General features: G+C 52.1%; 1 protein-coding gene across 3 annotated transcripts; it reads left to right on the plus strand.

The window, feature by feature from the left end:
• The first annotated feature begins 78 nt into the window (after window positions 1-78).
• On the plus strand, window positions 79-27,505 carry TYRO3 (TYRO3 protein tyrosine kinase). Of its 3 annotated transcripts, none has more exons than XM_038580124.1 (19): window positions 83-372; window positions 13,188-13,371; window positions 13,601-13,701; window positions 14,462-14,632; window positions 16,122-16,208; window positions 16,992-17,107; window positions 18,181-18,358; window positions 19,038-19,183; window positions 19,750-19,894; window positions 20,280-20,409; window positions 20,493-20,593; window positions 20,866-20,961; window positions 21,286-21,366; window positions 21,792-21,884; window positions 22,308-22,429; window positions 22,828-22,937; window positions 23,115-23,274; window positions 23,502-23,638; window positions 26,025-27,505. In XM_038580124.1, the coding sequence occupies exons 1-19, from the start codon at window positions 333-335 to the stop codon at window positions 26,413-26,415; spliced, it is 2,589 nt and encodes an 862-aa protein (XP_038436052.1). In that variant the 5' UTR covers window positions 83-332; the 3' UTR covers window positions 26,416-27,505. The 3 variants fall into 3 exon arrangements, with proteins under 3 accessions (XP_038436053.1, XP_038436052.1, XP_038436054.1); XM_038580126.1 differs by lacking the exon at window positions 83-372 and adding an exon at window positions 11,262-11,424; XM_038580125.1 differs by lacking the exon at window positions 14,462-14,632 and having other exon boundaries at window positions 79-372.

Below are 27,505 nucleotides of genomic sequence, written 5' to 3' on the forward strand. Positions count from 1 at the left end.
CCCCTTTTTTTTTTTTTCCAAGTTTTTTTTTATTTAAGTAAAGTCTATATCCTACGTAGGGCCCCAGCTCCACCCGGAGCTGGAGAGTCGCAAAAGCTCTTCCGACTGAGCCAGCCGGGTGCCCCTGCGCGGGGGACCCTGAGCGCCGGAGAAATACGGCTAGTTCCTGCTCTACCCCACCACGTAAGCTCTGTGCTGACACTTAAAACACTCATCCTTCGGATGTACAGCAGGCACAGGCTCTTCTGCACGTACGACACCCGTGACAGAGGCAAACTGTACTTCAGACGCCCCTCTGCGCTCACCAGTCCGGATGATCACATCCTAAACCCATGGGCAGTACCCAAGATGACCGCCCCCCTGGATTTGTGGGTGAGCAAGAAGATAAGCATGTGAAAGGAAAGGCGAGAAACGCTGTAGGAATGGTATTAGTGAGAAGAGAGAAGGAAACAGCCTGATTGCCTTTGCTCATGAAAATGTCTTTTCTTGGAAATCCTTCCTTTTTTCTCTCCCTCCTCCTACCCACAGAGTCTTTCTTTTCCTTTAAGTCCTAGCTGGAGTGTACTCTAAAACCTTTGCCAGGGGGCACCTGGGTGGCTCAGTGGTTGAGCATTTGCCTTTGGCTCAAGTGGTGATCTTGAGGTCTAGGAATTGAGTCCCGCATCAGACTCCCTGCAAGAACTCTGCTTCTCCCTCTGCCTGTCTTTGCCTCTCTCTCAGTGTCTCTCATGAATAAATAAAATATTACACACACACACACACACACACACACACACACACACACACACAAACCCTCTGTCAGCCAGGCCTATTCACTGAGCTTTCCTTGGACTCTTCCACTTTACCACTTGTGTGGCTTGTTGGGAATGCACTGCCAATTATCAGCTATCACTGGTCACATTTTCACTAGCCTCTGTGCTGTTCTCTTGAATAGACTGTGAGTTCCTTGGGGGCACCAGGCCTTCTTTTATGCATCAGTAGTGCTCAGCAACCAGGATGTTGCTATGAATTTAGGACTTTAATAAATCATTGCTTGACTGAAGGCCATCTTAGGGCAGCCAGTGTTAGTCCATCGGTTCTTGAATTTTAGCAGGCATCAGAATCACCTTGAGGGCTTGTTTTTTTGTTTGTTTGTTTTTTTGTTTGTTTCTTTGAGGGCCTGTTAAAACAAATTACTGGGCCTCACCCTCAAGACTTTAGGATTCAGTAAGTCTTGGACAGGATCCAAAAATATGCATTTCTAAAAGCTCCCAGGAATTCTATAGAATCTTTCTTTAGTTCTCTTGGTCACAACTGCAGCAGTAAATTTCAGTTACTAGGCTTTAGCCATCCTTAGGATCCAAAATAGTACTGGACCTGGTCAGAAATTATGGGGAGTGAGGAAAGGGAACTAGAGCTAAAAATGCTGGAAGAATGATAGTAGAAAATCATTGTTTGCAACCCCTAATAAAATCATCGCTCCAGGCAATGATCATCAATGATTGATAAAACTATTAGGTGAAAGGTCGATGAGGCTCTTACATATGATGGATCAGGTTGCCAACTTATGAACATCAAGGGGTCAGCTAAAAGTGAGACCACTGGACATATTTTGCTTCTGATTTGATGCATTTGGGAGTACAAAACATCTCCCAAGAAGCCTTCAGGCCAAAAAAATTGAACTTGAATCTAGTGAAGGATTTAGATCTAACTACCAATCTACAGGAAATATGGGTGATAGAAGAACATGTTAAATGATAACACAAGAATACAATGAACCAAACCCCAGTTGTGGAAAATTCTACAAATAACCAAGTTTCTTCTCTAAATTTCCTGTCCAGGATAGAAGGGGGACCTTTTATAGATTTATAAATACATAAGAGACTATCAGTTAAATATGTGAGCTTTAAAAAAAAGATGCAAAAAATAAATAAATATATATATTATCCTTGTTTGGATCCTGATTCAAACAAGCCTAATGTAAAAAGATGTTTTTTGAGACTATTGGGGAAAACTAAACACAAACTGGGTTTTATATGATAATAAGGATTTTTTTTAAATTATTCAATATGAAGATATTTTTTTGAAAAATAAACTTTATTTTAGAATACTTTTAAGATTTCATTTATCTATTTTTTTAAGATTTTATTTATTTGGGGATCCCTGGGTGGCGCAGCGGTTTGGCGCCTGCCTTTGGCCCAGGGCGCGATCCTGGAGTCTGGGGATCGAATCCCACATCGGGCTCCCGGGGCATGGAGCCTGCTTCTCCCTCTGCCTGTGTCTCTGCCTCTCTCTCTCTCTCTCTGTAACTATCATAAATAAATAAAAATTAAAAAAAAAAAAAAGATTTTATTCATTTATTTGAGAGAGAGAGAGCATGAACCAGGGGGAGAGGCAAGGGAGAGATAGAAGCAGAATCCCTTCTTTGCTGGGAGCCCCATGTGGGTTTAAGAACTCTGTGATCATGACCTGAGTCTAAGGCAGAGGCTTAACCAACTGAACTACCCAGGTACCCCTTTATGTATTTATTTGTTAATGTAATCTCCAACCCCCAATGTGAAGCTCAAATTCATGACCTCAAGATCAAGAGTCACATGCTCCACTGACTAAGCCAGCCAGGAGCCCCTAGAATAGTTTTAAATTTACAGAAAAATTATAAAGAGTTTCCATTTACCCTAACATAGTTTCCTCACTTCTTAAAAAGATTTTATTTTTATCTATTTATTTTGAGAGAGGGTGGGGGGAAAGGAGTGGTAGAAGAAGAAGGAGAAAAGAATACTAAGCAGGCTGCAGTCCCACAGCGGAGCCTGACATAGGGCTTAATCCCATAATCCTGAGATCATGACTTGAGCAAAAATCAGGAGTAAGAGGCTCAACTGACCAAGCCACCTAGGAACCCCGAAGATTTTACTTTTAAGTAATCTTTCTCTACATCCAAAATGGGGCTTGAACCCACAACCCCAAAATCAAGAGTCAACACTCCACTGACTGAATCAGCCAGGCACCCTCCATTTTTTTATTTTATTTTTTATTTTTATGTTTTATTTTATTTTATTTTATTTATTTATTCATGAAAGACACACACAGAGAGGAGAGAGAGAGGCAGAGACACAAGCAGAGGGAGAAGTAGGCTCCATGCAGGGAGCCTGACGTGGGACTCCATCCCGGGTCTCCATGATCGCACCCTGGGCTGAAGGTGGCACTAAACCGCTGAGCCACCCGGGCTGCCCACCCTCCATTTTTTTAAAGTTTATTTCAGTAATCTCTACATCCAAAGTAGGGCTTGAACCCATAACCCTGAGATCAAGAGTCAATACTCTTCTGACTGAGTCAGCCAGACACCCCCATCCCATTTTTTTAAAATATTTTATTTATTTATTTGAGAGAAGGATTGAGGGAGAGCAACAGGGGAGAGTAAGAGGGAGAAGTAGACTCTCCGCTGAGCAGAGAGCCGGATGCAGGACTTGATCCCAGGACCCTGAGATCATGACCTGAGTGGAAGGCAGACACTTAACTGACTGATCCACCCAGGTACCCTTCACCCATTTTTTAAGTAAGATCTATGCCTGATGCTTGAGCTCAGGACCCTGAGATGGAGATCAAGAATCACATGCTCAACCTACTGAGCCAGCCAAGAGTCCCAGTTTTTAATATCTAACATTAATACAGTACATTTATTAGAATTATTGAACCAGGACACTTGAGTGGCTCACTTGGTTAAGCATCTGACTCTTGATTTTGGATCAAGCTCCACCTCAGGCTCCTAGTTCAAGGGGAATCTGAGATTCTCTCCGATTTCTTCTGCCCCTCCCACTGCTCCTACATGCACTCCCTCTCTCTCAAATAAATAAATAAGTCTTTTTAAAAAAAGAATTAATGAACCAATATTGACACCTCATTACTAACGAAAGTCCATATTTTATTCAGATTTCCTCAACCTTATCCTAATGTTCTCTATTCCATCAAGACTATTTAATTGTCATGTCTCCTTAGGCTTCTTCTGGTGGTGACAGGCTTGCTTTTTTTTTTTTTTTTTTAAGATTTATTTATTTCATAGAAAAAGAGAGAGAGCATGAGCAGGAGAATGGGCAAAGGGAGAGGGAGAGTGAGAGAGAGAGAAGCTGACTCCCCACTGAATGGAAAGCCTGACACAGGGCTGGATCTTAGTTAGGACCCTGAGATCATGACTGGACCCAAAATCAAGAGTCAGGCACTCACCTGACTGAGCCACTCAGATGCCTCTAATGGTAACAGTTTTGTAGACTTTTTTTTGTTTTTGATGACTTGGACAGTTTAAGGTAGTACTGGTAGGATTGTACAGAACATCCTTCAACTAGGATTTGCCTAATGTTTTTCTCATGATTAAACTGGGATTATGGGTTTTGGGGAGGAAGAACATAGAGCTGAAATGTCATTTTTATCACATTGTATCAGGGGCACCTACTATCAAAATGACTTACCACTGTTGGTGCTAACCTTAATCTCCTAATCACCTGGCAGAAGAAATTCAGATCTTTCCACTGTAAACTTAGTTCCCCTACCTCTGCTTTCCATCCCATCGTCTTTGTAAGGAAGTCCCTATGCATGGCCCACACTTGAATGTGAAGGGATACTACCCCTTCCTTAAGAGTGGAATATCTACATAAATTTTTTTATAATTCTTCTGCATGGGAGATTTGTCTATACTCCCAAGTAATTTATTTATTCAAAATATTTAACCCTTTGATAGACCCCATCATCGTGTATGTGTGCCTGTGTCTGGGTTTGCATTTGTTTGTTTATTTATTCATTCATTCATTCATTCATGAGAGACACAGAGAGAGAGAGAGAGAGAGAGAGAGAGAGAGGCAGAGACACAGGCAGAGGGAGAAGCAGGTTCCATGCAGGGAGCCCGGTTTGGGACTCGATCCCAGGACTCCAGGATCACACCCTGGGCAGAAGGCAGATGCTCAACCACTGAGCCACCCAGGTGTCTCTGGGTTTGCTTTTTTGAATACTTCTTTACTTTTTGGCACTACAAGATCCTCCAAGATCATCTTGTATACTTCCTGCTCCAATATTAGAATCAGCCATTATTCCAAAAATCCTTAGTTCCTTTTATTGGGTAATGGGATTAGAAACCAAGATTTGGGTGCTGGTATGCTCATCACTGCTGGGATGTCTTGGTTTTAGGGCCTTCTCAGCTGGCAAAGGAAATATATCTGCATATACTGTTATATATACATATCTATAAATATTTCTATATGTAACCAACTGAACCTATATATGGATGAGGGTTTTTTTTGTGTGTGAGTCTGCTGCAGTGTAATATTTACAGTTGAAATTAATAATACGGCTAAGATTTGCTTTTAAAAACTCTAGGAAAACAATAAAAAAATTGGGACAATAGAACACAATTAGCTAAGATAATACCAAAGCAGAGTGATGGATACGCTGGAGATTCATTATACCTTTTTCCGGACCCCTGGGAGGCTCAGTGATTGAGCATCTGCCTTCAGCTCAGGGCGTGATCCTGGAGTTCCGGGATCGGGTCCTGAATCGGGCTCCTTGTGTGGAGCCTGCTTCTCCCTCTGCCTGTGTCTCTGCCTCTCTCTCTCTCTCTGTGTCTCTCATGAATAAATAAATAAGATCATTATGCTTTTCTCTCTACTTGTGTATATGTTTAAAATATCCCACAGTAGGAGATCCCTGGGTGGCTTAGCTGTTTAGCGCCTGCCTTCGGCCCGGGCGTGATCCTGGAGTCCCACTTCGGGTTCCCTGAATGGAGCCTCCTTCTCCCTCTGCCTGTGTCTCTGCCTCTCTCTCCCTCTCTCTGTGTATCTCATTAATAAATATATAAGATCTTTTAAAAAAATCTCATAATAAAATTTTTTTTTAGGGGCAATTGGATGCCTCAGTTAAGTACCTGCCTTTGGCTCAGATCACGATCCCGGGGTCCTGGGATTCGCCCCACATTGGGCTCCTTGCTCAGCAGGGAGGCTGCTTCTCCCTCTGCTCCTTCCCCTGCTTGTGCTCTCTCTCTGTCAGACTAATAAATAGAATCTTAAAAGAATAAAAAAAAAAAAAAAAAAAAAAAAAAAAAAAAAAAAAAAAAAAAGAATAAAATAAACGTTTTTTAGGGGCACTTGGGTGGCTAAATTGATTAAGCATCCAATTCTTTTTTTTTTTTAAGATTTTATTTACTTATTCATGATACACACACACACAGACACACACACACACACCACAGAGAGGCAGAGACACAGGCAGAGGGAGAAGCAGGCTCCATGCAGGGAGCATGATGTGGGACTTGATCGGGGTCTCCAGGATCACGCTCTGGGCTGGAGGCAGATGCACAACCACTGAGCCACCTGGGCGTCCCAGCATCCAACTCTTTTTTTTTTTTTTTTCCCCAGCATCCAACTCTTGATCTCAGCCCAGGTCTTGATATGAGGGTCATGAGTTCAAGCTCTGCATTGGACTCCACACCCAGCATAGAGCCCACTTAAAAAAAAAAAAAAAAAAAAGTAAAAAAAAAAAAAAAATAGAACCAGAAAAGTATCACTTGCCAGGATGTATTTAGAGGATCAAAAAGAGAAACAGACAGCTAGATATAGGGCATTCAAACAAATATCCTCACACTCACACAGGTATTTCCTTTGTTCAGCTAATGAGGGCCCTCACTCACACATGGACCTCTTCCTTTCAGAGCCATCCATCCCTAGGTAAAATTTTGAAGGAGACAAATTTTTTCTTCCACATGCTTGGACCCATCTGTCATTTCAGAAACCCCAAATTTATTACTGTCTTCCTGCCTCCTAAGTTGCTTTTGGGGGAGAAGTCTGACTATTTGAAAGTCCCTCTGTGACTATACGTCACAGTCCTAGGTATTTGCATTTCTGCTTCATCTTCGCACGGGCAAGGTGTGGCACTGTTTCTGACTCAGGAATTTCAGGCAAGGGATGTTTGGCAGGCGCAGCAGCCATCCCCAGTGCCCCTGGCATCACACCTGCAGGCAGTTTTCCTCCAAGGCCCAAAGGAGTGGACTCCCTGGCTTCTCTAAGGTGATGGGGAGTGCAGTCCGTGGCCCGCCCATTCTGTGAGTGGCATTTCCCAACTCACTTCTTTTTTTTTTTTTAATTTTTTAATTTATGTATGATAGTCACACAGAGAGAGAGAGAGAGGCAGAGACACAGGCAGAGGGAGAAGCAGGCTCCATGCACCGGGAGCCCGACGTGGGATTCGATCCCGGGTCTCCAGGATCACGCCCTGGGCCAAAGGCAGGCGCCAAACCGATGCGCCACCCAGCGATCCCCCAACTCACTTCTTTAACCAATAGCTCAGAAAGAATGGATCCCTGATCACAGGGCAGCAAGGCTCACCTTGCTCAAGATCAACTCAACAGAGTTGATCATATGGCTCACCTTGTTCCTTCTCAGTCCATACAGCCTCTTCCCTGAGTGGGGAGGACAGGAGGAGAGGGTCCTAACTCTGAAGAAGCTGAAACAGCTGCTTCCTGAGACTAATGGAATTTGCCATCAAGGGATTCTGCTACTATGGGCAGATGGGTTGTATGCTTGTTTTTTTTTTTTTTTTTTAAAGACTTTATTTATTTATGCATGAGAGACACACAGAGAGAGACAGAGGCAGAGACACAGGTAGAGGGAGAAGCAGGCTCCATCCCGGGTCTCCAGGATCCCGCCCTGGGCCAAAGGCAGGGGCCAAACCCTGCGCCACCCAGGGATCCCCCTGTATGCTTGTTTTAAAGAGAGAGAAGGTCTGGGATGCCTCGGTGTGTTTGCCTCTGGGTCAGGGTATGACCCAAGGGTTCCGGGATCAAGTCTCACATTGGGCTCCCTCCATGGAGCCTGCCTCTCCTTCTGCCTGTGTCTCTGCCTCTCTCTGTGTCTCTCATGAATAAATAAGTAAAATCTTAAAAAAAAAAAAAAAAAAAGAGGGGATGGAGGGGCAGAGACAGAGACTCTCAAGCAGGCTCCAGGCCCAGCCCAGCACAAGCCCACCTAGGGGCTTGATCTCAAGACCCTGAGATCGTGACTCAAGCCTAAAATTAAGAGTCCAACAGGGATCTTGGGATCCTGGGATGTATTCCCCATGGCTCCCCGCAGGGAGCCTGCTTCTCCCTCTGCTTGTGTCTCTGCCTCTCTGTGTGTCTCTCATGAATAATAGTAATTTAAAAAAGAGTCCAACGCTTAACCACCTGTGTCACCCAGGCATCCCTGGGCAGATGGTTTTTATTTGCAGGTTTGTCTGTATTTTCTCTCTTACCCTGGCCTCCTTGGCAGTCCTGGATAGAATAGGCACATAATTCACCCAAGTAGGGAGATGCCAAGGCCCAACCTATCTCCATCCATAAAAAGGGGTTGCTGCTGGCCCTTCCTCTCCCCTCTGGTCTCTTCTTACTCCCCTGGGGTAGATCATAGCTGGTTCTGGTTCTGTTCTGAGGACAGGAACTCCTGGGACAGCTGCTTCTGCATTATGTCAAATACATTTCCTGTTGATTTGATTAGTTTCCTTCGAAGCACTGTGTTTATAAAAGGAAGGGAGGCTTTGCAGGCATGTATTTGCACAGCTAGCCAACCTCCTTCAGTCACACACACACACACACACACACACACACACAGGCACTTTCTCCCCATCCACCCACAAAGTGTCAGTCACATTTAGAGTTTGCACAAATGCACACCCTCCCTCATACATCACAATGCACACCCTCTCACCCACCTACATGCTTCTTCCACAAAATCACACCTGCTCACATACCCTTAAAGCACGTTCCTATACCATGCTGAGAGAGAGAGCACGCCCGTGAGAGAGAGAGGTAAGAATGGGTTGCTAGGGCTAAGGAAGGAAAGCACTCAATGTGGGCGCTAGAAAGTCAACAGACCAGGACCCCGTAGTCCCTCCCCTCCCTGCAAATAGAAATACTAAGAATTGAGAAGGGTTCAAAAGCAGGGATATAGGGCAGCCTGGGTGGCTCAGCGGTTTAGTGCCGCCTTCAGCCCAGGGTGTGATCCTGGAGACCCAGGATCGAGTCCCACATCAGGCTCCCTGCATGGAGCCTGCTTCTCCCTCTGCTGTGTCTCTGCCTCTCTCCCTCTCTCCCTCTCTCTCTCTCTCTCTGTGTCTCTCATGAGTAAATAAATAAAATCTTAAAAGAAAAAAAAAGCAGGAATATAGAAAGCAGAGACTCCAGGAAAGTGTGCTGCCCCAGGGCAAAAGTGATGTGCCTGAGGCCTGCCCCGAAATAGGAAGTTCGTCTAGGCTCAGAGTGCAGAATGCAGTGGAATCCATGACATGTCCAAGAAGCCCATCTTGACTGGTGGCAAAGGTGGTCCTTGGGCTGGGCTTCCCTGTCAGAGTTCAGGAAATGAGGGAAGAAGAAGAAGTGGAAGTTTGGGTTTGGGCTTTGGGTTCAACATCCTCTAGGAGAGGTCTTTCCAATGTCGACTAGAGTCATAGGAGGCTTTCTTTCACTGGAAACTTGAAGTCCCCTGGAGAGAGGAGAGGTGTGGGAGAGGGCCTCCAGGAGTGCAGAGCTGCAGCAGCCATGCTGCCGCAGTAGCGCTGCCCTGGCGAACCTGGCTTCAGCCCCAGATTGTTGTCTGCCTGCCCCGATCCGACTCAGCCCAAACTCAGAAGCTGTGGCTTCCGGAACAGAGCAAATCTTTTCCTTTAAAAAAGGGTCCTATAGCCCACCCACAGTACCCAAGAAAACTGGCAGAGCGCCCAGCTAAGCAGAGACCTCAGGTCCCTGCCTTCCAAGTCTGTCCTTTTGGAGTCTCTCCCTGTGTTGCCACCTGAGGGCGCCCGGAGCTGGGTCTGAGGGTGCCACCAGCACTGCTGTTGTTGTTATCATTAGTATAATTAATAAGCAAGCACTGATGGGGCCAAGTGGAGGAAGAGGCAGGCCCCTGCTGCTCGGGAGAATCCCTGGAAAGATCCAGTGAGGCTTCAGGAAACAGGGGGCTGAGTAGCCTGTTCCTCTTCCCTATGCAGGACTTCTAGGAAGGGCCCTCTGGAGTGGGCTCCAGGGGACAGGTAGCAGCAGAGGCCCAGGGAGAAAGCTTGGTAGGCTGCGTTTGGAACCAGCTCTGCATCTGCCTGACAGGATGTCTTTGGGCACAGCCACCCTCATGATTACTGGTTGTGGGGCAGGCCAAGCTCTGAGGCAATTATTCATTAATTTAACAGGCATCTGTCTGTTTATTTATGGAATGCCTACTGTGTGCAAGGTGGTCCACTAATAATAGCTAAATGTTTTATTGGATACTGTGAGGACACAGCCAACTTTCACACCATGTCCTAGGGGATAGGGGCAGGGAGGGTAGAAGCAGAGGAAGCAGCTAGTAAGAATGACAGCCCCAAAAGACATGGGCAATGGGGCTTTGGCCTATCAGTGGGGATGTCAGATATAAAACCTGAGGACTAGCAAAAAGATCTTGGAACCCACCCCCCCACCCCCCGCCAAGATCCTGGAGATCTTGGGTGGGAAATGGAGCAGGAATATGGGAAATTTCGGGGAAAGGCTCAAGAAAGAGGCAGGAAGGGGTGTTAGTAGGTCCTGTGTGGGGAGCCTTGAGTCACGATTTCGGGGGCCCTGATTGGTGGGGAATTTAGGGGATTGAGATGCTTTCTGTCCTGAGACGGGGGACGGGATTGTGGCATCACACGCTGGACGAAAGTTGGGGTGCGGTAGAGGCTCCAGCGAGGTTGGACGGCAGGACCCGGAGTGCTGGGTTTGAAAGGATGCTGGAGTGTGTTTAGGGGATGGAGGGGCGTGGCTGGGTGCGCCCCGGGCCCCGGCCGATCCTCGGGCCCGGAGGAAGCCCGCCGGGGGTGCCGCGGCGCCGGGGGGGGGGGAGGGGGGAGGCCCGCGGGCGGGGGCCGGCGGGGCCCGCGGCGGGGTAGGCGCTCGGAGCGCGCGGCCCGAGGCTCCGCGGGGGGGCGGTACGAGCTCAGGCTTGCGGGCGGGCGGGCTGGGGAGGAGGCGGCGGCTCCGAGAACATGAATCAGCGGCGGCGGCGACGGCGGCGACGGCTGTGGAAGGAGCGCGGTGGCCCAGCGGCGGCCCCGGGGACCGCGCGCTGTTGACGGCCGCCGCCGCGACTCGCAGCGGGCGCGGGTCTCGGAGGCGCGGGCCCCAGCACCGCCCCCGGCCGGCCCCCGCCCCTCCCGCGGCCCTCCTCCTCCGGCCCTCCTCCTCCTCCTCCGGCCCTCCCCCTCCCCCTCCCCCTCCCCCTCCTCCCTCCTCCCTCTCGCTCGCGGGCCGGGCCCGGCATGGTGCGGCGTCGCCGCCGATGGCGCTGAGGCGGAGCATGGGGCGGCCCGGGCTCCCGCCGCTGCCGCTGCCGCTGCCGCTGCTGCCGCCGCCGCCGCCGCCGCCGCCGCCGCTGCTGCTGCTGGCGGGTCTGGCAGCTGTGCTGCTCGCGGAGCCCGCGGCCGCAGGTAGGGGTTGGTCGGGAGGCGGCGGAACCCGGGGGCTGCGGAGGGGCGCGGCCGGGTGGGCGCCCAGGGACCGCAGCGGAGCGAGCCCCGGGCCCGGGCGGCCCGGAGACTTGGGTGGGGGGACCCACGCTGCAAGGCCGAGGCTGGGGGCGGGGGGCGGGGGGCGGGGGCGCCGCGCCGTGTCCGCTGCGGGTCCCCCGGCAGGGGCCCCACCCCCAACTTTCTCGCGTCCGGGGCTCTTCTGGCGGGGTGGAAGGCAAAGGAGTGGGGCCGTGGGCTGAGTGGTCAGAGGGGGCTGTTCCGAACTGGATTTTCCCGCCTCGACGTATCTAGTTGTTTGCTCTCCCCTCGCAGTCCTGGGGACCCCATTCAGCCCGCCCTACACATGAAAGTCCCGCTCGGAAACCACAGGGGCTGGACTGAGCCCCAAGAGGCATACCTACACCATTTAGGTACAAGGGCTGTGAGGGTGCCCAGGCACAGAAAACATCTGGACAGACTCTAGTTCCTGTACCCACTCAGAGCTTCCTGAAACGGAGGACGTTGGAGAGGATGGGTTGGAGCGAGGTTGCTGGTCTTTGTGGGGGTCAGCCTTGTGTTCCCACATGGCCCCTGAGGCATTTGCCCATTGTAGGAGTGCTCCTCGCAGCACCCTGCATCTCAAGTTCACACTACAACCCTCTGGGACTGTTGGGTGTGTATGGGGTGTGAGGTTATCCCTCTGTGCCCTGTGACACAGGCTAAAAGCAGCAGCCACAGAGCTGGCACCTTGTTTTGAGACTGTACTCCCTGCCATATGAGATTCTTAGGGAAGGAAAAGAGTGACAAGTATTTACAAGCTGAAAAGTGTGTATCTCAGGATCAGAGAGAGCCCAGGAATTCGCCTAGAGTCACACAGCAAAGGGCAGGGAGAAGCAGGACTGGATTCAACTATTTGGATAGTTCACCTGCCCCTCTGCTTAAAAACATGCCAGGAGACTAGGAGGTGTGTGTGTGTGTGTGTGTGTGTGTGTGTGTGTGTGTGTCCATGCAGAGGATAGTGTTCTGCAAGGTGGCTCCTGCTGGTGTGACAGTAGCTCAGGGGTCTTGGGCTTCTGTTCAGGGCCCCTCTGCTCTCTTCTACCTCCTACCTCCCTAGCACCCGCCCCTGCACACATTCAGGTATTAATAGAGCGGGTGGCTGCCAGGAAGGCTGCCATGTGTTTGATCTGACGTGGTTCTGCAGCCATATGTTCTCCACTTCAGGGGAGCACCCCCTCCTTCTCTTCCTCAGCCTTGTTTAATTTGCCAGGGTGGGGTGCAAGGGGGTGCCAGCAGCAGCTTGAAGTCTGGCCGGACACCTAGAGAGGCAGGGAGCTGGCCGCCTGTTGCACTCCATGGGTGCAGCAGTCATTCTCAAGGCAGTACCTGCCCCAGGTGGATGAGAGGGCCCCATCTTTTTAGCTTGGCCTGCCTTCCTTTTGATGGTTGGGCTTGAACTTCACATCACCCAGTCGGGAGGCATGGGGAAGAGGGCACTTTCATAGAGCTGGGGGAAGCTTGGCAGTGGCAGAAATGGTGCCTGGATAGCTTGTCTTTTTTCGTCCCCCAGCCAAGGCCCCGGCCACCTTCTCTCCCTCCCACGTCCAACCTCTGCTTTCTTGACCATTAGTTGAGAATAAGCTCTGCGAACCAGACACTAGGTTCTGGAAGAGGAGGGGAGATATTTCCAGAGGCAGGGTCCCTGTCAAGCAGGCTGACACCTTCTCCTTCCCACCTCTCAGGCCTGAAGCTCATGGGAGCCCCAGTGAAGCTGACTGTGTCTCAGGGGCAGCCGGTGAAGCTCAACTGCAGTGTGGAGGGAATGGAGGAGCCTGAGATACAGTGGGTGAAGGACGGGGCTGTGGTCCAGAGTGTGGATCAGGTGTACATCCCAGTCAGTGAGCAGCACTGGATTGGCTTCCTCAGGTGCAGGGCCAGGGGGGAGGGTGTGGCATGCCAGCCTGGGGACACGTTGTGCTTTCTCCTTGGGGCTTGGGAGCTGGGGGCAATGCCGATGCCCAGAAGTCTGGGGTTTTTTATTTGGCAACCTATGGAAACTTCCAGAAGCGGGGGTAGGCTGAACCCACTGAGTCGGCCCAGCACAGCGCGCCCCCTGCCAACTCTGGGAGGCGAGCCTGGTATCCTGTTTCTACAGCCTGAAGTCAGTGGAGCGCTCTGATGCAGGCCGGTACTGGTGCCAGGTGGAGGATGGGGGTGAAACGGAGACCTCCCAACCAGTATGGCTCACAGTAGAAGGTGAGGAAGCAGAGATACAGGTGGGCATGTTGGCCTGGAGCAGGTGCTGTCTGCTAGTGACCACACCTCTGCAGAAGAAAAAGCTCAGTGGAAGCTGGGCTGCCCCATTGCCCTCTGGGCCCTGATTGCACCAGGCTCCAGGCCTACCCCAGACATCAGGAGACCTTACTCATTGGAGTCTGGGTATTTCACAGCCAAGGGGACAATAAGAACCCAGAACCCATGGTGCAGTCCATTCCAGTTGTTTGATCAGCAAACCTCAAGCACCCATCTGGGGCTGGACCCAGTCCTGCCAAGTGGCCAGGCCAGGAGGGGGAGGGATGGGGGAGGGGAGGAAGGCTCCGCAGCTGCGGGAGCTCAGAGCTGTTCAACCCAGGAAAACAAAGTGACTAAGAAAGTAACAAAGGGGCCTGAACGGGGATCTGGGGCTTGCCAGCAGAACTCTGCTAAAGCTTCCGCCCACTCCCCCTCCCTTTGTGACCCTCCCCCCAGCTCCCTACCCTCCCTCCTCCCCTGCTCTGAGAAGGGCTGTCTCGGAAGAGAGAATCTACTATGCCCAAGGGGACAGCATAAAGGATATTCCTAAGGTGCCCAAAGAAGAGAAGCTTCCCCCTCAAGCTAGATGCCTGTTCTGCAGTTGACTCAATCATAAGGGCTTTAGGACCTCTGCACGGAGGGCTGCAAATGGTAGCAAACTTGTGGTTTGGGTAGTTGGAAACAGAGGTGGCAAGGCTCATTCCCCACCTCCCTTTCTTCCCAGGTGTGCCATTTTTCACTGTGGAGCCAAAAGATCTGGCAGTGCCACCCAATGCCCCTTTCCAACTGTCTTGTGAGGCCGTGGGTCCCCCTGAACCTGTTACCATTGTGTGGTGGAGAGGAGGCACAAAGGTTGGGGGACCCGCTCCCTCTCCTTCTGTTTTAAATGTAACAGGTGAGGAGCCTCAGGAGGGGGCTTTGAGTAGGGGTGGTGAGGCTGGCAGAGTGCAAATCTATGCACATTGCCCAAGGATGCTATTGGTGGTGGCCAGAGCACACCCCTGTGCCTGGCTAGGTGAGCTGCACCATTACTAAGCTCATTAGTCAGGTGTACCAGGCTGTCCAGGTGGACTGATTCGTAGTGATCCTGCTGGGTGTGCTTGAGGCCTCCAGAGCCTCCTTCCATCCTTCACAGTAGTCCAGGCCTCGTGCACAGCTGGCCCTGGGAGATGAGTCGTGTGAAACCAGGGGCACCCATTTCCCCCACCCCTCCCAAGGGAAGGAGCCAGGAACCAGCCCACGCAGAGCTAGGAGGAGTGTCTGGCAGACTTGCCTAGAAGACAAGAGTGTAGGGCTGCAGAGTGGGGAATGGCAGGGAGAAAGAAAGCGGGGAGGGCGGTGGTGTGCAGCACAAAGAAACAAGAGCCTCCTCTCCTAATGGGCCTTTCCAGAAATTTCTAGACATTTTCTCAAATGACTATATTTATCCATACCTCCGCACAGTTAGACCCAAAGCAGCAACGCCTGCACACCCACCTGGACTCCAAGATCCTTAGGCACATACTGAGGCTTGTGAGGCTCACTTATCTGTGAAATAAAGCTAATGTTCCTGGTCGAGGTTTGACCTGACCAAAAAAGTTGGGAGACTGAAGCTTGTCTCACGTACTGGAAGGGGGGAGGGATAGGTTCTGACGTGCCAAGTTCCCCAACAATATAAATCTTGAAAAGAGATGGGCTGCCGGGCCTGTTCAGGAAGTGCTGGGTTGGAGCTGATTAGAGGGAAGGTTCGGTTCAGTTCTCTCCAGATGTGCGTGGTTGAGACCCTCCGGCAGCCAGCCTGATAATAAGCACTCACTGACCTCCTACTCCACACACCACACTGTGCTAGGCACCACAGGGGAACGAGGGAAACAAAAAAAATAGAAGCCGTCAGTCCAGCCCCCAAGGAATTAGTGTAATTGGGGAGACAAGACACATGCTTAAGGAGCTGAGAACTATTGCAAGGCAGAGAATCTGCAAATACAACAATGATGCAGCGTAGAGCAGAGAAGGGCTCGGGAATGTACAATAGAGGAGTGAACAGCGGAGGGAGGCAGCTTTGTGCTATCTGTGGGAGGTGGAATTGAGGCAGGGGGAGTAGTACAGCATTTCTCAAGTGCTCACTGTGTGCCATGCACTCTATGTGTGTTATATCATTCACTTCTCCCAATGCTCCCAGTCTGGGAGATGAGAGGGCAGAGCGCCAGCACTGGGGTTTATAGCCAGGCTCATTAGATTCCAAAGTCTCTGTTCATTCCAACATACCCACTGTCTAGCCCCTTCCTCTGGCTGGAGAGACTTCTAGGATCTTCAAAGCCAGAGCCCACATAAACCCCCTTCCCGGGGTCCCAGACTGAATGGGAGTTGCTGCTTGGGGGGCGCTGACTGAGGTTTTCTGGCGTCAGGGGTGACCCAGAGCACCGAGTTCTCCTGTGAAGCTCACAACCTTAAAGGCCTGGCCTCTTCTCGCCCAGCCACTGTTCGCCTTCAAGGTAGGAAGACTGGCAGGGGGGAGGGAGGGTGAGTGAGGCAGGGGGGCTTTCAGCCCACTGTCCAGCAGTGGGTGAAGTTAAAATCATTGTGTGCTCCAGCTTCCCGCAGCCCTGCTGGGACCCAAGAGATAAAGGGTTAATTGGCAGAGCTCCATCCCTAGTGAGAGCACCTGAGACCCTGCCATGGCTGAGATGAGAATAGAAACCTGACGTCACAGCAGATTTCCCATCACGAAGCAGAGTCCTTAGGAGGGAGGGGGAGAGAGGGAGGGAGTAGAGAGAGAGAGAGTGCGCGAGAGGGAGAGGGAGCCAGCAGGAGATGGTCAAGGCTCATGCCCAACCTTGCTTCTGCCAGTCCCTGAGGAGGGAATGGAGCTGGGGAATACAGCCTGGCAGGATGATAGTGGAGATCAAAGGGCTGGTGTGCACACGGGGAGGGAGAGAGCCAGTGTGTGGAGGAATGGGTTGTGGCTGGAGAGACTGCCTCTCATTTGTATCTCCCAAGGCCAAGGTTCTGTCCCACTATTTTATCCATGCCTCAGTCAGACAGAGCCCCTGATTCAGAGAGAGGCGACCTCTCTCTGCAACCCACACTCCCTGGTATGGGCAACCATCCCCTACTGGTTTCTTGGCTCATATATTACTGTGGTCCTGGGAGAGCTGAGTGGCCATTGTCAGGATGGGGGGAAGCCTGAACCCTAGGGAGGGACTCAAGGCTTGACTCCCATGCGTTCTGCGTCCTCCTGTCCTCCCAGGGCACTGACTCTTACTCCCTGTCCACAGCACTGCCTGCAGCCCCCTTCAACATTACAGTGACAAAGCTCTCCAGCAGCAACGCTAGTGTGGCCTGGATGCCAGGTGCTGATGGCCGGGCCCTGCTCCAATCCTGTACTGTCCAGGTAGGGAGAGGAAGGACAGGCTATCCTGGCCGTGTTTGTTCTGCAGCTGCCTCAGTGGCACTTTGTTCACAGTGGTATCACATTTACCTGTGCTTGTCCATGGGGCTTGGTCACCAGCTCTCTTCACGTGTTGCTCCCTTATCGGGAACAGCCCAGCCCGCAGCCTCTCATCATAGGGTGCTCTGGCAACCAAGTGACTTGGCAAATTGGTTCAACCCGTACATTCTTCAGGCTGGAAAGCAGATCACTAGAGCAGATTTGGGATGCCTGGAAGAGTTTTTCTCATGTCGGCAAAACCCCAAACCTTTGATTTAGCTGATCCCTTATACCCTTGCGCCGCCCCCCACCCCCACGCATGCATGCCAAAGAGAACAAGGGGGTTGGAAGGGGTTCTAAGTCCCAGGAGGGGAAAACCTGGGTAAGGTAATATCAAAAACAAAAGGCAATGCAGCCTTATTTATTTTCATCTGTTTACTCAAAGGTATTAATGAGCACCTTTGAAACTGCTCTGGGCAGTTCCCCCAGGCCGCAGAGGCCCCTTCTCTGGGCTGTACCATTTAGAGAGCCCCACTCTGGCCTTCCTTTGGCTGTACCCCTTGCCCCTGGGCAAGGAATCCGTAGAGACCAGGGGATATGCCTATGTCCCTCTAGAACCTGAGGACAAGTCCCACCCCTTGAGAAACTGAGACTTTGCACTGGTGTGTAGTTACAGTAAATGGTAACTATTCTACCAAGCACAAAAAGGTATGAGTTTTCTGGAGTAGTTGGGAAAATCTCTGACAGAAGAAGTGGTATTTACACTGAGTCTTAAAAGATGAGCTGGACTTTGCTAGGAAGAACTGGTGATTCCAAGCAAGGGAACAGCATTTGCAATGGCATGGAGGTGTGGAAGCTGGTGTGTTACTGGAGTGGAGGCTGGTGGGAGGGAGTGAGTTGCAAGTTCTTGCTGATAGGCTTAGAGGAAGCATTAAGTCAAGATCCACCTCCCCCCTTCTTGGCCCCCTGCTCCTGCCCATGCCTATCCTATCATCCATCTCCCTCCTCTCCATCATTACTTTACTGCCCTTCTGTAGGTGACACAAGCGCCAGGAGGCTGGGAGGTCCTGGCTGTTGTGGTCCCCGTGCCACCTTTTACCTGCCTGCTCCGGGACCTGGCACCTGCCACCAACTACAGCCTCAGGGTGCGCTGTGCCAACGCCTTGGGGCCTTCTCCGTATGCTGACTGGGTACCCTTTCGGACAAAGGGTCTAGGTAAGGGGCTTACAGAGCAGAGTGGCTGGGCAGGGCCTGAGTAGGGAAGAGGCCATGTTGGCTCCAGTTCTGAATGAAGTTGCTTGAGAGAGAGGCTATTGGAAAGGGAGGTTCCTGCCTCATTCAGCAAACAGAGTTTCTGCTGCATACCTATGAACTAGATGAATCCAGCCACTTCCGAGGCAGCTTTAGTTCTAGAGGGTGGAGTAGGTATGCAAATTAGAAAAGATTAGATAATTGGGTGTTGAAAGTGCCCCCAGGGTGGTCCAGGCATACCCCCATAAAGAGATTGAGGTCTGAATGAAGGAATGGGCCACATTGGGTGGAGGGGAGATCACTGCAGAAGAGGGCACAGCAAGTGCAAAGATCCTGTGGCAGGAATTTGGAGTTCTCTTAGCAATTGCAAAAATGCTGGTGGGGCTAATGAGGGGGAAGTGGTGAAGGATGCTGCTGAGGCAGTAACCAAGAGCAGCCCTAGCAGGGTGCTATGGGTCCTACCATTGCTCACCCTCCTCCAGAGGACTATAGGTGAGAGCAGTCAGAACTCACTGGCAAGCTCTAACCCACACCTGTAGCTCTCTGAGCTGTGTAGGTTTTGGGAGCTGGTTTCAAAGGCTAGCATGGGATAGTGAGAGTGGGAAGGGCAGGGCTCTTAGTGGTCTTCTGTCTTCGGGTACAGCCCCAGCCATCGCTCCCCAGAACCTCCATGCCATCCGCACAGACTCAGGCCTCATCCTGGAGTGGGAAGAAGTGATCCCCGAGGGACCTTTGGAAGGCCCCCTGGGACCCTACAAACTGTCCTGGGTTCAAGACAACGGAACCCAGGTAAGGGGCACCCAGATAAGGGGAGATAAGTCTGTCCCCTCTAGGTGTACTAGAGTCAGCTCTCCTGACTCTAAGACTTTTTTTTTTTTTTTTTTCTAAGATCTTTAGAGCTTCAGAAAGGCTGTCCTTGGTGGGCTGGGCCTCCCACCACCCCAGGGAGTCCACTTTTCCCATCTTCCCCTGCAGGCTTCCCTCCTTATTGGGCTGTGTCTCCTGTTTGGATTGCATCTGATGGCCACTTTGTTTGTAAAGCAGGAAGCACATTCCTGCACAAACTGGAGGAGGGCGCAAACTGGGGGAGGGAGGGCACCGATAAGGCTGTCTTATTCCCAGCCTAGTTTCCTCCCATCCCCCCCTCCACCCGCTGCACTGAGCCCTGTTTGTGTTCCGGGGAGGCCTCTGCAGGCTGGAACAGGAATGTGATGACTCCCAGCAGGTTGTGATCTTGAGGTTCCTGAACCCACAGTGTCCCTTGCCTCCTAGTTAGACCTTTTGCTGCATTCAGGTCCTACTTGGAGGCCTTTTCCTCAGTCTCAAATGTGGGATGGGGGCTTTTCCTGGTGCAGGGTGAGCTGACGGTGGATGGGACCAGGGCCAACTTGACAGGCTGGGATCCTCAGAAGGACCTGACTGTGCGTGTGTGCATCTCCAATGCAGTTGGCTGTGGGCCCTGGAGTCAGCCACTGGTGGTCTCTTCTCATGACCATGCAGGTGAGGCCTGTAGGGGAAGGGAACAGGGGATCAAGGCTTTCAAGGACAATCTAGATTGATGGAAGGAGCTTGGCAGCACCTTTGCTCCTAATAGACCCAAAGACTCAGCAGTTGAAGCCAGGGTTGGTATTTGAACTATATGGCATTCTCCACCCCCTGCCCCAGAACCAGCATTGAAATCCCTGGTCAAGTTGTAGGTTCCAACAGCCAGGGACTGTTTCTGACAGGGTAGGAACTCTTGGAACTTCCTTTGGAGCTTCTTTCCACTCGGGACCTTTATTGACTTGAAGAATCTCTTGACCAGGCCAGATGGCTGCCATTGGAAAGTTCTAAAGGGACTCCTTGATGTCAGCCTAGCTCATGCCACTGCCCCTGTCTCCCACAGGCCAGCAGGGCCCTCCCCACAGCCGCACATCCTGGGTGCCTGTAGTCCTGGGTGTCCTGACAGCCCTGGTGACAGCCGCTGCCTTGGCCCTCATCCTGCTTCGAAAGAGGCGGAAGGAGACACGGTTTGGGTAAGGGGGTAAGGACATGGAGGGAGAGGCAAGTGGTGACTGAACATGTTGGAGCTGACTCCAAGTCCTGGGTTTCCCCTTAGGCAAGCCTTTGACAGTGTCATGGCCCGGGGGGAGCCAGCCGTTCACTTCCGGGCAGCCCGGTCCTTCAATCGGGAGAGGCCTGAGCGCATCGAGGCCACATGTGAGTGTGAGGAATTGTAGGAAAAATGGACTGTCTTCATACCCCTGTCTGTATTCTTTTTTGCTAGCTCATTAATTTGACCAGTGTGTCCAAACATTGATGAGTCCTGAGCACACAGTAGTAGAAAAGGCACAGACCTATCATTGTGGAGGTTGCCATCCTAGCTGTGGGAGAGCCAAACTAAGCTCATGTCTGCCCTGAGGGTGGAGCCTGGGGTGCGAGTCAGTAGACAGAGAGGCCCCTCTTCTTTCTTAACACTCTTCTCACCACAGTGGACAGCTTGGGCATCAGCGATGAACTCAAGGACAAATTGGAGGATGTGCTCATCCCCGAGCAGCAGTTCACCCTGGGCCGGATGTTGGGCAAAGGTGTGTGGGGCTGCATGGGGATTGGCAGGAGTGGAGTTTGTCTTTGATTGCTCCTGTCACTTTGGGGGTGTGGGTTTGGGGAAGCTCCTATAGACAGGAAATGCTTGTAGACTCCTGGATGTGGGATGTTTGAGGGGAATGATGGCTGGGGAGGAGGAAGGCTGGGGAGCACTCCCAGTGTATTTCCTTTGGCTGCAGATAAGGGAGCCTCCTGCAGTGGCCCCAGAGTGTAGTGATTTAGGTCCCTGTGGAGGGTCATCTTGGAGAAAAGGGGGTGGGGGCGGTAGGGTAAAGGGCCTCACCATCATTTTAATCGGTTCCTAGGAGAGTTTGGTTCAGTGCGGGAGGCCCAGCTGAAGCAGGAGGATGGCTCCTTTGTAAAAGTGGCCGTCAAGATGCTGAAAGGTGAGTGGAAAATAGTAGACATGGGGTGAGGAGTGGAAGGGGTGACTGATGTGGAAGCAGGCTCTCCTGGGCCCTTGGACTTTCCAAGAAGAATTAGCACCAACTAGGATGCCACATGTGCCATGTGAATAAGTCAAAAGCATAAGCCCACACACGTTTGCACCCTAGCCTTTGCTTCCAGCCATCAGCGGTGATTGGGGCTCACTCCGGGTGATTAAAGCTTTGGTTTCTGGAGACGCTGGTCTTTCCAAACCAAAGGGAAGACCATTAGCAAGTGGAGGAATTGTTGGATAGTCCCACTCCATGGGGGTTTCTTCTGTGGCCAGAGTGTTTCCTGACAGTCCAGGAAGGACAAGGCCTTGGAGTCTTGGGTTAGAATTGGGAGCACATCTCCCTTATTCCCTCCCTCCCTCCTTTTCTTCCAGCTGACATCATTGCTTCAAGCGACATTGAAGAGTTTCTCAGGGAAGCAGCTTGCATGAAGGAATTTGACCACCCACATGTGGCCAAGCTTGTTGGTGAGCCCCTTCCTAGAGGAGGGAGATAGACAATAGGGCTGAAATTGTGCTCCCCCAAGGTGGGAGGGCAGCCTGTAGGAGAGAAGTTTGGACTTAACTGGAGAGTAAGCAGAGAGCCACAGAGCAAGGAGGGTCCTGGCTGAAATCTGGTCTGACTCCAGGTAAGGTGCATAGTGTGCAGGCTCTGTACCAAGAGTCTATACTTGAAGACTGCTCGTGTGAGCAGAGGAGGGGACAAGTAGATGCTACAGAGATCTGGGGGCAGCCAAATCTTAAGTATCACCAGCCCATTGTGGACTTCCAGGAAAAGAGGTAGCAGAGCCAGGGCTAGAGTTAGGACCTAGCCGGTTGGGGACTGGTGCAGACACCCAAGCAGTCTCTTGACTGTTATGTGCCTTGCTCCTGACTCTCCCTTGTTCCCAGGGGTGAGCCTCCGTAGCAGGGCCAAAGGCCGCCTCCCCATCCCCATGGTCATCTTGCCCTTCATGAAGCATGGAGACCTGCATGCCTTCCTTCTTGCCTCCCGGATTGGAGAGAACCCCTTTGTGAGTGCCTGGGGTGTAATGGCCAGGAGTTGGAAAGGGACAGAGACCCTGGGAGAGAGGTTGGCTTGGTGGGCAGGGATCATTAAGCTGGTTAAGAAGAGGCAGGCTGGGTTTGACCCTTTTTTATGTCAGAAGGCTTCCTTCACTCTCCCAAAGCTGGGAATTTTAGTGTGGGCAAGGGCCCATTCTGGAAGAAGAGACCTTTGGATCCCCACACTAGGAGTGTCTTGACACTCTCTCAGATCTGCCAAAGCCTCTTAACCTTGGGAAGCCCCTTTGTCCCCCTCCTTTCAGTAATTCCAAGCACAGTCTTCAGGCTTTCTGGCCAGGGAACCCCATCCATCCGGCTTTGGCTGGGTGGGCAGATCCAGCCTGAGCTTGCCCTGTCTGCCCCCCAGGACCTGCCCCTGCAGACCCTGGTCCGGTTCATGGTGGACATTGCCTGTGGCATGGAGTACCTGAGCTCCCGGAACTTTATCCACCGAGACCTGGCTGCTCGGAATTGCATGTATGAATTCTGGAGGACTTGGGTGGGACGGAGCAGGTGGTGACTAGCTAATGGTCAGCTCTCATCAGGGATAGCATGTGCTATGCGTGGGGACAGCTGGGGAGCAAAGACGCCTTGGTTTTCGTAAGGCTGCCAGCATGGGGGAAGGCTGACTCCATCCCTCACCACCCCTCACAGGCTGGCAGAAGACATGACAGTGTGTGTAGCTGACTTTGGGCTCTCCCGGAAGATCTATAGTGGGGACTACTACCGCCAGGGCTGTGCCTCCAAGTTGCCTGTCAAGTGGCTAGCCCTGGAGAGCCTGGCTGACAACCTGTATACCGTGCACAGTGACGTGGTGAGCAGGGTGGCACAGGGAGGCTTGGTGGGAATGCAAGCAGCGTGGCCTAATGCATGGGTGGCCCTTTAGGATCCTCAGGGATCTTGCCAGGTCTCTTCTTTGGTTTTTGGCTGCCCCCTCATGAGACCTCTGAGCCCTAAGATGTGCCTGGTGCTTGTGTTAGGGTTCTGCCCAGCTCAGGAAAACCTAATGACGTCTCCCCTTCCACCTTGCCTCTGTCCCAGTGGGCCTTCGGGGTGACCATGTGGGAGATCATGACTCGTGGGCAGACGCCATATGCTGGCATTGAGAACGCTGAGATTTACAACTACCTCATCGGCGGGAACCGCCTGAAACAGCCTCCAGAGTGTATAGAAGACGTGTGAGTGCCCCGGGAAGGGGATCCCGGGAGGAGAGAGGAATCTGGGGCTTCGGGTGCTGGCTGTGGGTCCAGTGGGAGTTCAGAACCTCAACTGGACCTTGTGTTTCTTGGTGGAAATGTCCTTGTGTTTAGAGGGAAGGCCAGCCTCCACCCCAAACTGCCTCTCCATCTTGCCACCTCCCTGTTTGCTTTCTCTACCACTTTCTCATCCAGTATTTCTTGTTCCACCTTTTCTTAAACTCCATTTTCTCCAGCTTCCAGGGAGAACCGGGAACCCTGAGGGCAGAAGGTATAGGTTGAGCAATGGTGCCTCCTCCCCACCCCTGCTCCTTCTCAGTCCCCAGCTAGTCTAAGAAAACCTCCTAGGCCTAGATCCTCCCTCCTCCTCAGAGAGGGCTGCACCCGGGCAAAAAAAAACAAAAACAAAAACTGCTGCTCCATCGCATTCCTCCCTAGACAGGGAGGGGGCGTCGCTGCAGGTAGATGGTGGCCTCCTCTTGAGGGAGTAGGAAGATCTAACATCCCGGGGAGGGGGAACTGCTTTCTTTCCTTTCTGCATGCCTGGAGCCTTTGGGATTGGGGTAGGGTGGATATCCCCCCCTGCACAGGGGAGTGTCAGTGAACCCCTCGTGACTGGAAGACTGGAAGACTGTGTTACTAGCATTAGCTGGGTACTTTACAGGCTTTCTTTCACGTAATCCCTCTCAAACCCTGTAAGGAAAAGACTATCATTATCGCCATTTTGTAGATGAGGAACTGAGATTAAAGAGGTTAAGTAACATGGCCAAGGTCACACAACTATTAAGTAGATGAGTTGGGATGTGAACCTAGAGCCCTCTGATTTTATAAGATGCGCCTCTGGATGCCGCCGCCAAATGTAATTTGTCTCTTCTAGTGTGGTCTCCCACCCTGTGCAAGCCAGAGTTTCCCTGGGGCCCTGGAGGACCTCTTCACTAGTACCAGGGGAAAGGAGTCCACGGTGATCCAGGGAAGGAGGGAAGGAATCTACTCCCTACTTCTTGCTGTGGGGTTGAACCACCAGAGGTCCAAGAACGTGGACAGACAGAGGAAGGCCCGGCCTGTGTGGTGGGGTCCTCTTTCTCTAGGGCAGTGGGTTTGAAGGGCCCTGAACCTGGACTGTGGGTGAGAGGGAAATCTGAGTGCCAGAGCCAGGCCCTACCCCTCCTACTCATGCAGCACAGCTCAGGGCATGGCAGGGGCAGGAGCTCAGGCCACCCTATCACTGTAGCCTGCCTGGGCATCTGGAGCTGCAGAGGTTCTGCTGGGCAGTGGGACCAGGCCCCGGCTTAGTTTCCTCCCAGGCCAGAGCTAGTGTTGTCAATAGGGCGGGCACTGGCCTCCTACCAGGCCGCCTGGTGGACGGGCGCCAGTTGGCTCCTAGCACAGCCTTGACAATGTATCCCAGCCTGGCCACATATCCATGGCCTCGGACTTCGATGTCTGGCACCATTCCTCCCATCACTAGGGGCGCCTGTCAGAAGGGGCTAGTGTGTGGGAGAGTGTTTGGGTCTTCTGTTGTGGGCACATTAGAGTCAGGTATTTGCTCTGATTGTATCTGGTCTCAACCCCTTTACATTAGTTTTTTTTTTTTTATTTCCTTAAGCCTGAGAAGCCTGAGGCATTCCTAGGGAACAGGGATAAGACCTCAGGGAATCTGTAAGGCTCCTGAAAGTGTATGTAAAAGGTGTTCCTTCCTGCGGGGAGAGGGCTGGAAGCTTTTCTAGATTCAAAGGTGTCTATGAACAATGAAGATTTAAGTCAGCCTGAGTGGGTGAGGATTTAGGACAAAGGGCGGCTGTTCAAATGCTTCCCATTTAAATAACACTGACTCCTGCTGTGTTCCTCAAGACAAAAACACTCCTAGTACCCAACATAGCCCGGGAAGGACTCTGGAGAGCCAGCTCCACCATCACTTTCTACCTTGGTGACCTTAGTCAAGGTTCTTAACCTCTCTGGGCCTCAGTTTCCACATCGATAACATAGGCATCATTTCTTTCATAGGGTTGCTGTGAGAAATAAATATACGTAAAACACTTAGAAGAGTGCCTGATACGTAGTAAGTCCTATATATGGGTGTGTTAAAGAAAAGTGTTCAAAATCCTGCTTCTTTCTTTTTCTTTTTTAGATTTTTTGATTTATTAATGAGAGACAGAGAGAGAGAGGGGGGCAGAGACACAGGCAGAGGGAGAAGTAGGCTTCCCGCAAGGAGCCCAATGTGGGACCGATCCCAGATCCTGGGATCACATCCTGAGCTGAAGGCAGACACTCAACTGCTGAACCACCCAGGCGTCCCAGAATCCTGGTTCTTTCAAAATCCTCAGCTTCCCCTTCACTGAGACCTCCCCTCACCTTTCTCTCTGCCCAGGTATGAGCTCATGTACCAGTGCTGGAGTGCCGACCCCAAGCAGCGCCCGAGTTTTACATGCCTACGGATGGAGCTGGAGAGCATCCTGGGCCACCTGTCTGTGCTGTCCACCAGCCAGGACCCCTTGTACATCAACCTGGAGAGAGCTGAGGAGCCTGCCGAGGGAGGCCACCTGGAGCTGCCTGGCGGGGACCAGGCCAGCAGCGGGGCTGGGGATGGCAATGGTGGGGGGGCAGTGGGGGCCACCCCCAGTGACTATCGGTACATCCTCAGCCCTGGGGGGCTAGCCGAGCGGCCCAGGCAGGAGGAGCAGCAGCCAGAAAGCCCTGTCGGTGAGGCCCAGAGGCTGCTGCTGCTGCAGCAAGGGCTACTGCCCCACAGTAGCTGTTAGCCCACGGACAGAGGGCGTCTGGGGCCATGCTGCTGGCTGACAAAGCCCTGTCTGACCCCAGCCCAGGCAGCACGGTGTGGAGGCTCCTGTGGTAGTCCTCCCAAGCTGCACTGGAAGCCTGGACTGACCAAATGGCCCAATCCCAGTTCTTCCTGTGGCCACTCTGGCCTGCCTGGCATCAGTTCAGGCTTGGGCTGGGTGGAGGTGGGCCAGGCCTGGTTGTTTAAACCCAGGCAGCTGGCTGGAGGGGGTGGTTATGTTTCCATGGTTACCATGGGTGTGGAGAGGAGTTGGGGGAGGGTAGAACCAGCCCTGTGGGCCCCTACTCTCTGGCTGAGCTGCCCCTGCTGCTTTAGTGCATGCATTGAGGTGTCTCTGACTCTCGGGGGGCCTAACCCTGCCCATGCTTGGGGTTTAAGTGCCCAGGTTTGCTCCTCCTCACAAAGAGATGCCCTTGTATTATTCCCCTTTTGGTGAGGGTTGGTAAGGGGTTGATACAGTCAGGTCCCAAGTGCTGTGGTATAAGGCAGTGGGGCACTGTCTGGTCTGAATGGTTGTCCGCTTCCTGAAGGCCCACCGCACCTAGGCCAGGAGTCAAGTGCAGCTGACCAGGTCACAGCAAGGCATGCTGAATTTCTGCAGGCTACCATTTGCCCAGCCTCTAAAGGCAGTGCACCCAGCCTGGCAAGAGGAAGGGGTACTGTAGGCCCTGCCCAGGAACACGTGAGGCCAGAGAGGAGTCCAGGAGCCCCTCTTTACGCCCTCCCACAGTCTGTCTGAGCATGCTACCAAATCCCAAAATATCCTAACACTAACAAAGGCAGCTGTGTCTGAGCTCAATCTTTCCACGCAGCTTAGTCCCAATTTTCCCTCTCACTGGAGACCCTCTTCTGTCCCAAGTCTCCAGAGACAGAGAGAAAATAGGCCTGATGGCTGGCGTGGATGAGGGGGAGTTCCTGGAGTCTGGACCCCAGCCCTGGCTAGGGAAGCCCCCCGGGATTGCATGGGGCAGGCCCCTGCTGTTAGGGATATTTCCAAGCTGTTAGAAGCTGTTTAAAAACAGAAATAAAATTGAGAACTAAAGACCAAA

The sequence above is a fragment of the Canis lupus genome, chromosome 30 (genome assembly GCF_011100685.1).
Source record: "Canis lupus familiaris isolate Mischka breed German Shepherd chromosome 30, alternate assembly UU_Cfam_GSD_1.0, whole genome shotgun sequence".
Lineage (NCBI taxonomy): Eukaryota > Metazoa > Chordata > Mammalia > Carnivora > Canidae > Canis > Canis lupus.

Bases quoted from the DNA above. Each gene is read 5' to 3' on its own strand.
- TYRO3 (XM_038580126.1), top strand. From the start codon at position 11,277: ATGGCGCTGAGGCGGAGCATGGGGCGGCCCGGGCTCCCGCCGCTGCCG. The intron at 19,184-19,749 runs GTAAGGGGCACC...TTCCTGGTGCAG, and splicing joins TTCAAGACAACGGAACCCAG to GGTGAGCTGACGGTGGATGG. The intron at 22,938-23,114 runs GTATGAATTCTG...CACCCCTCACAG, and splicing joins CTGGCTGCTCGGAATTGCAT to GCTGGCAGAAGACATGACAG.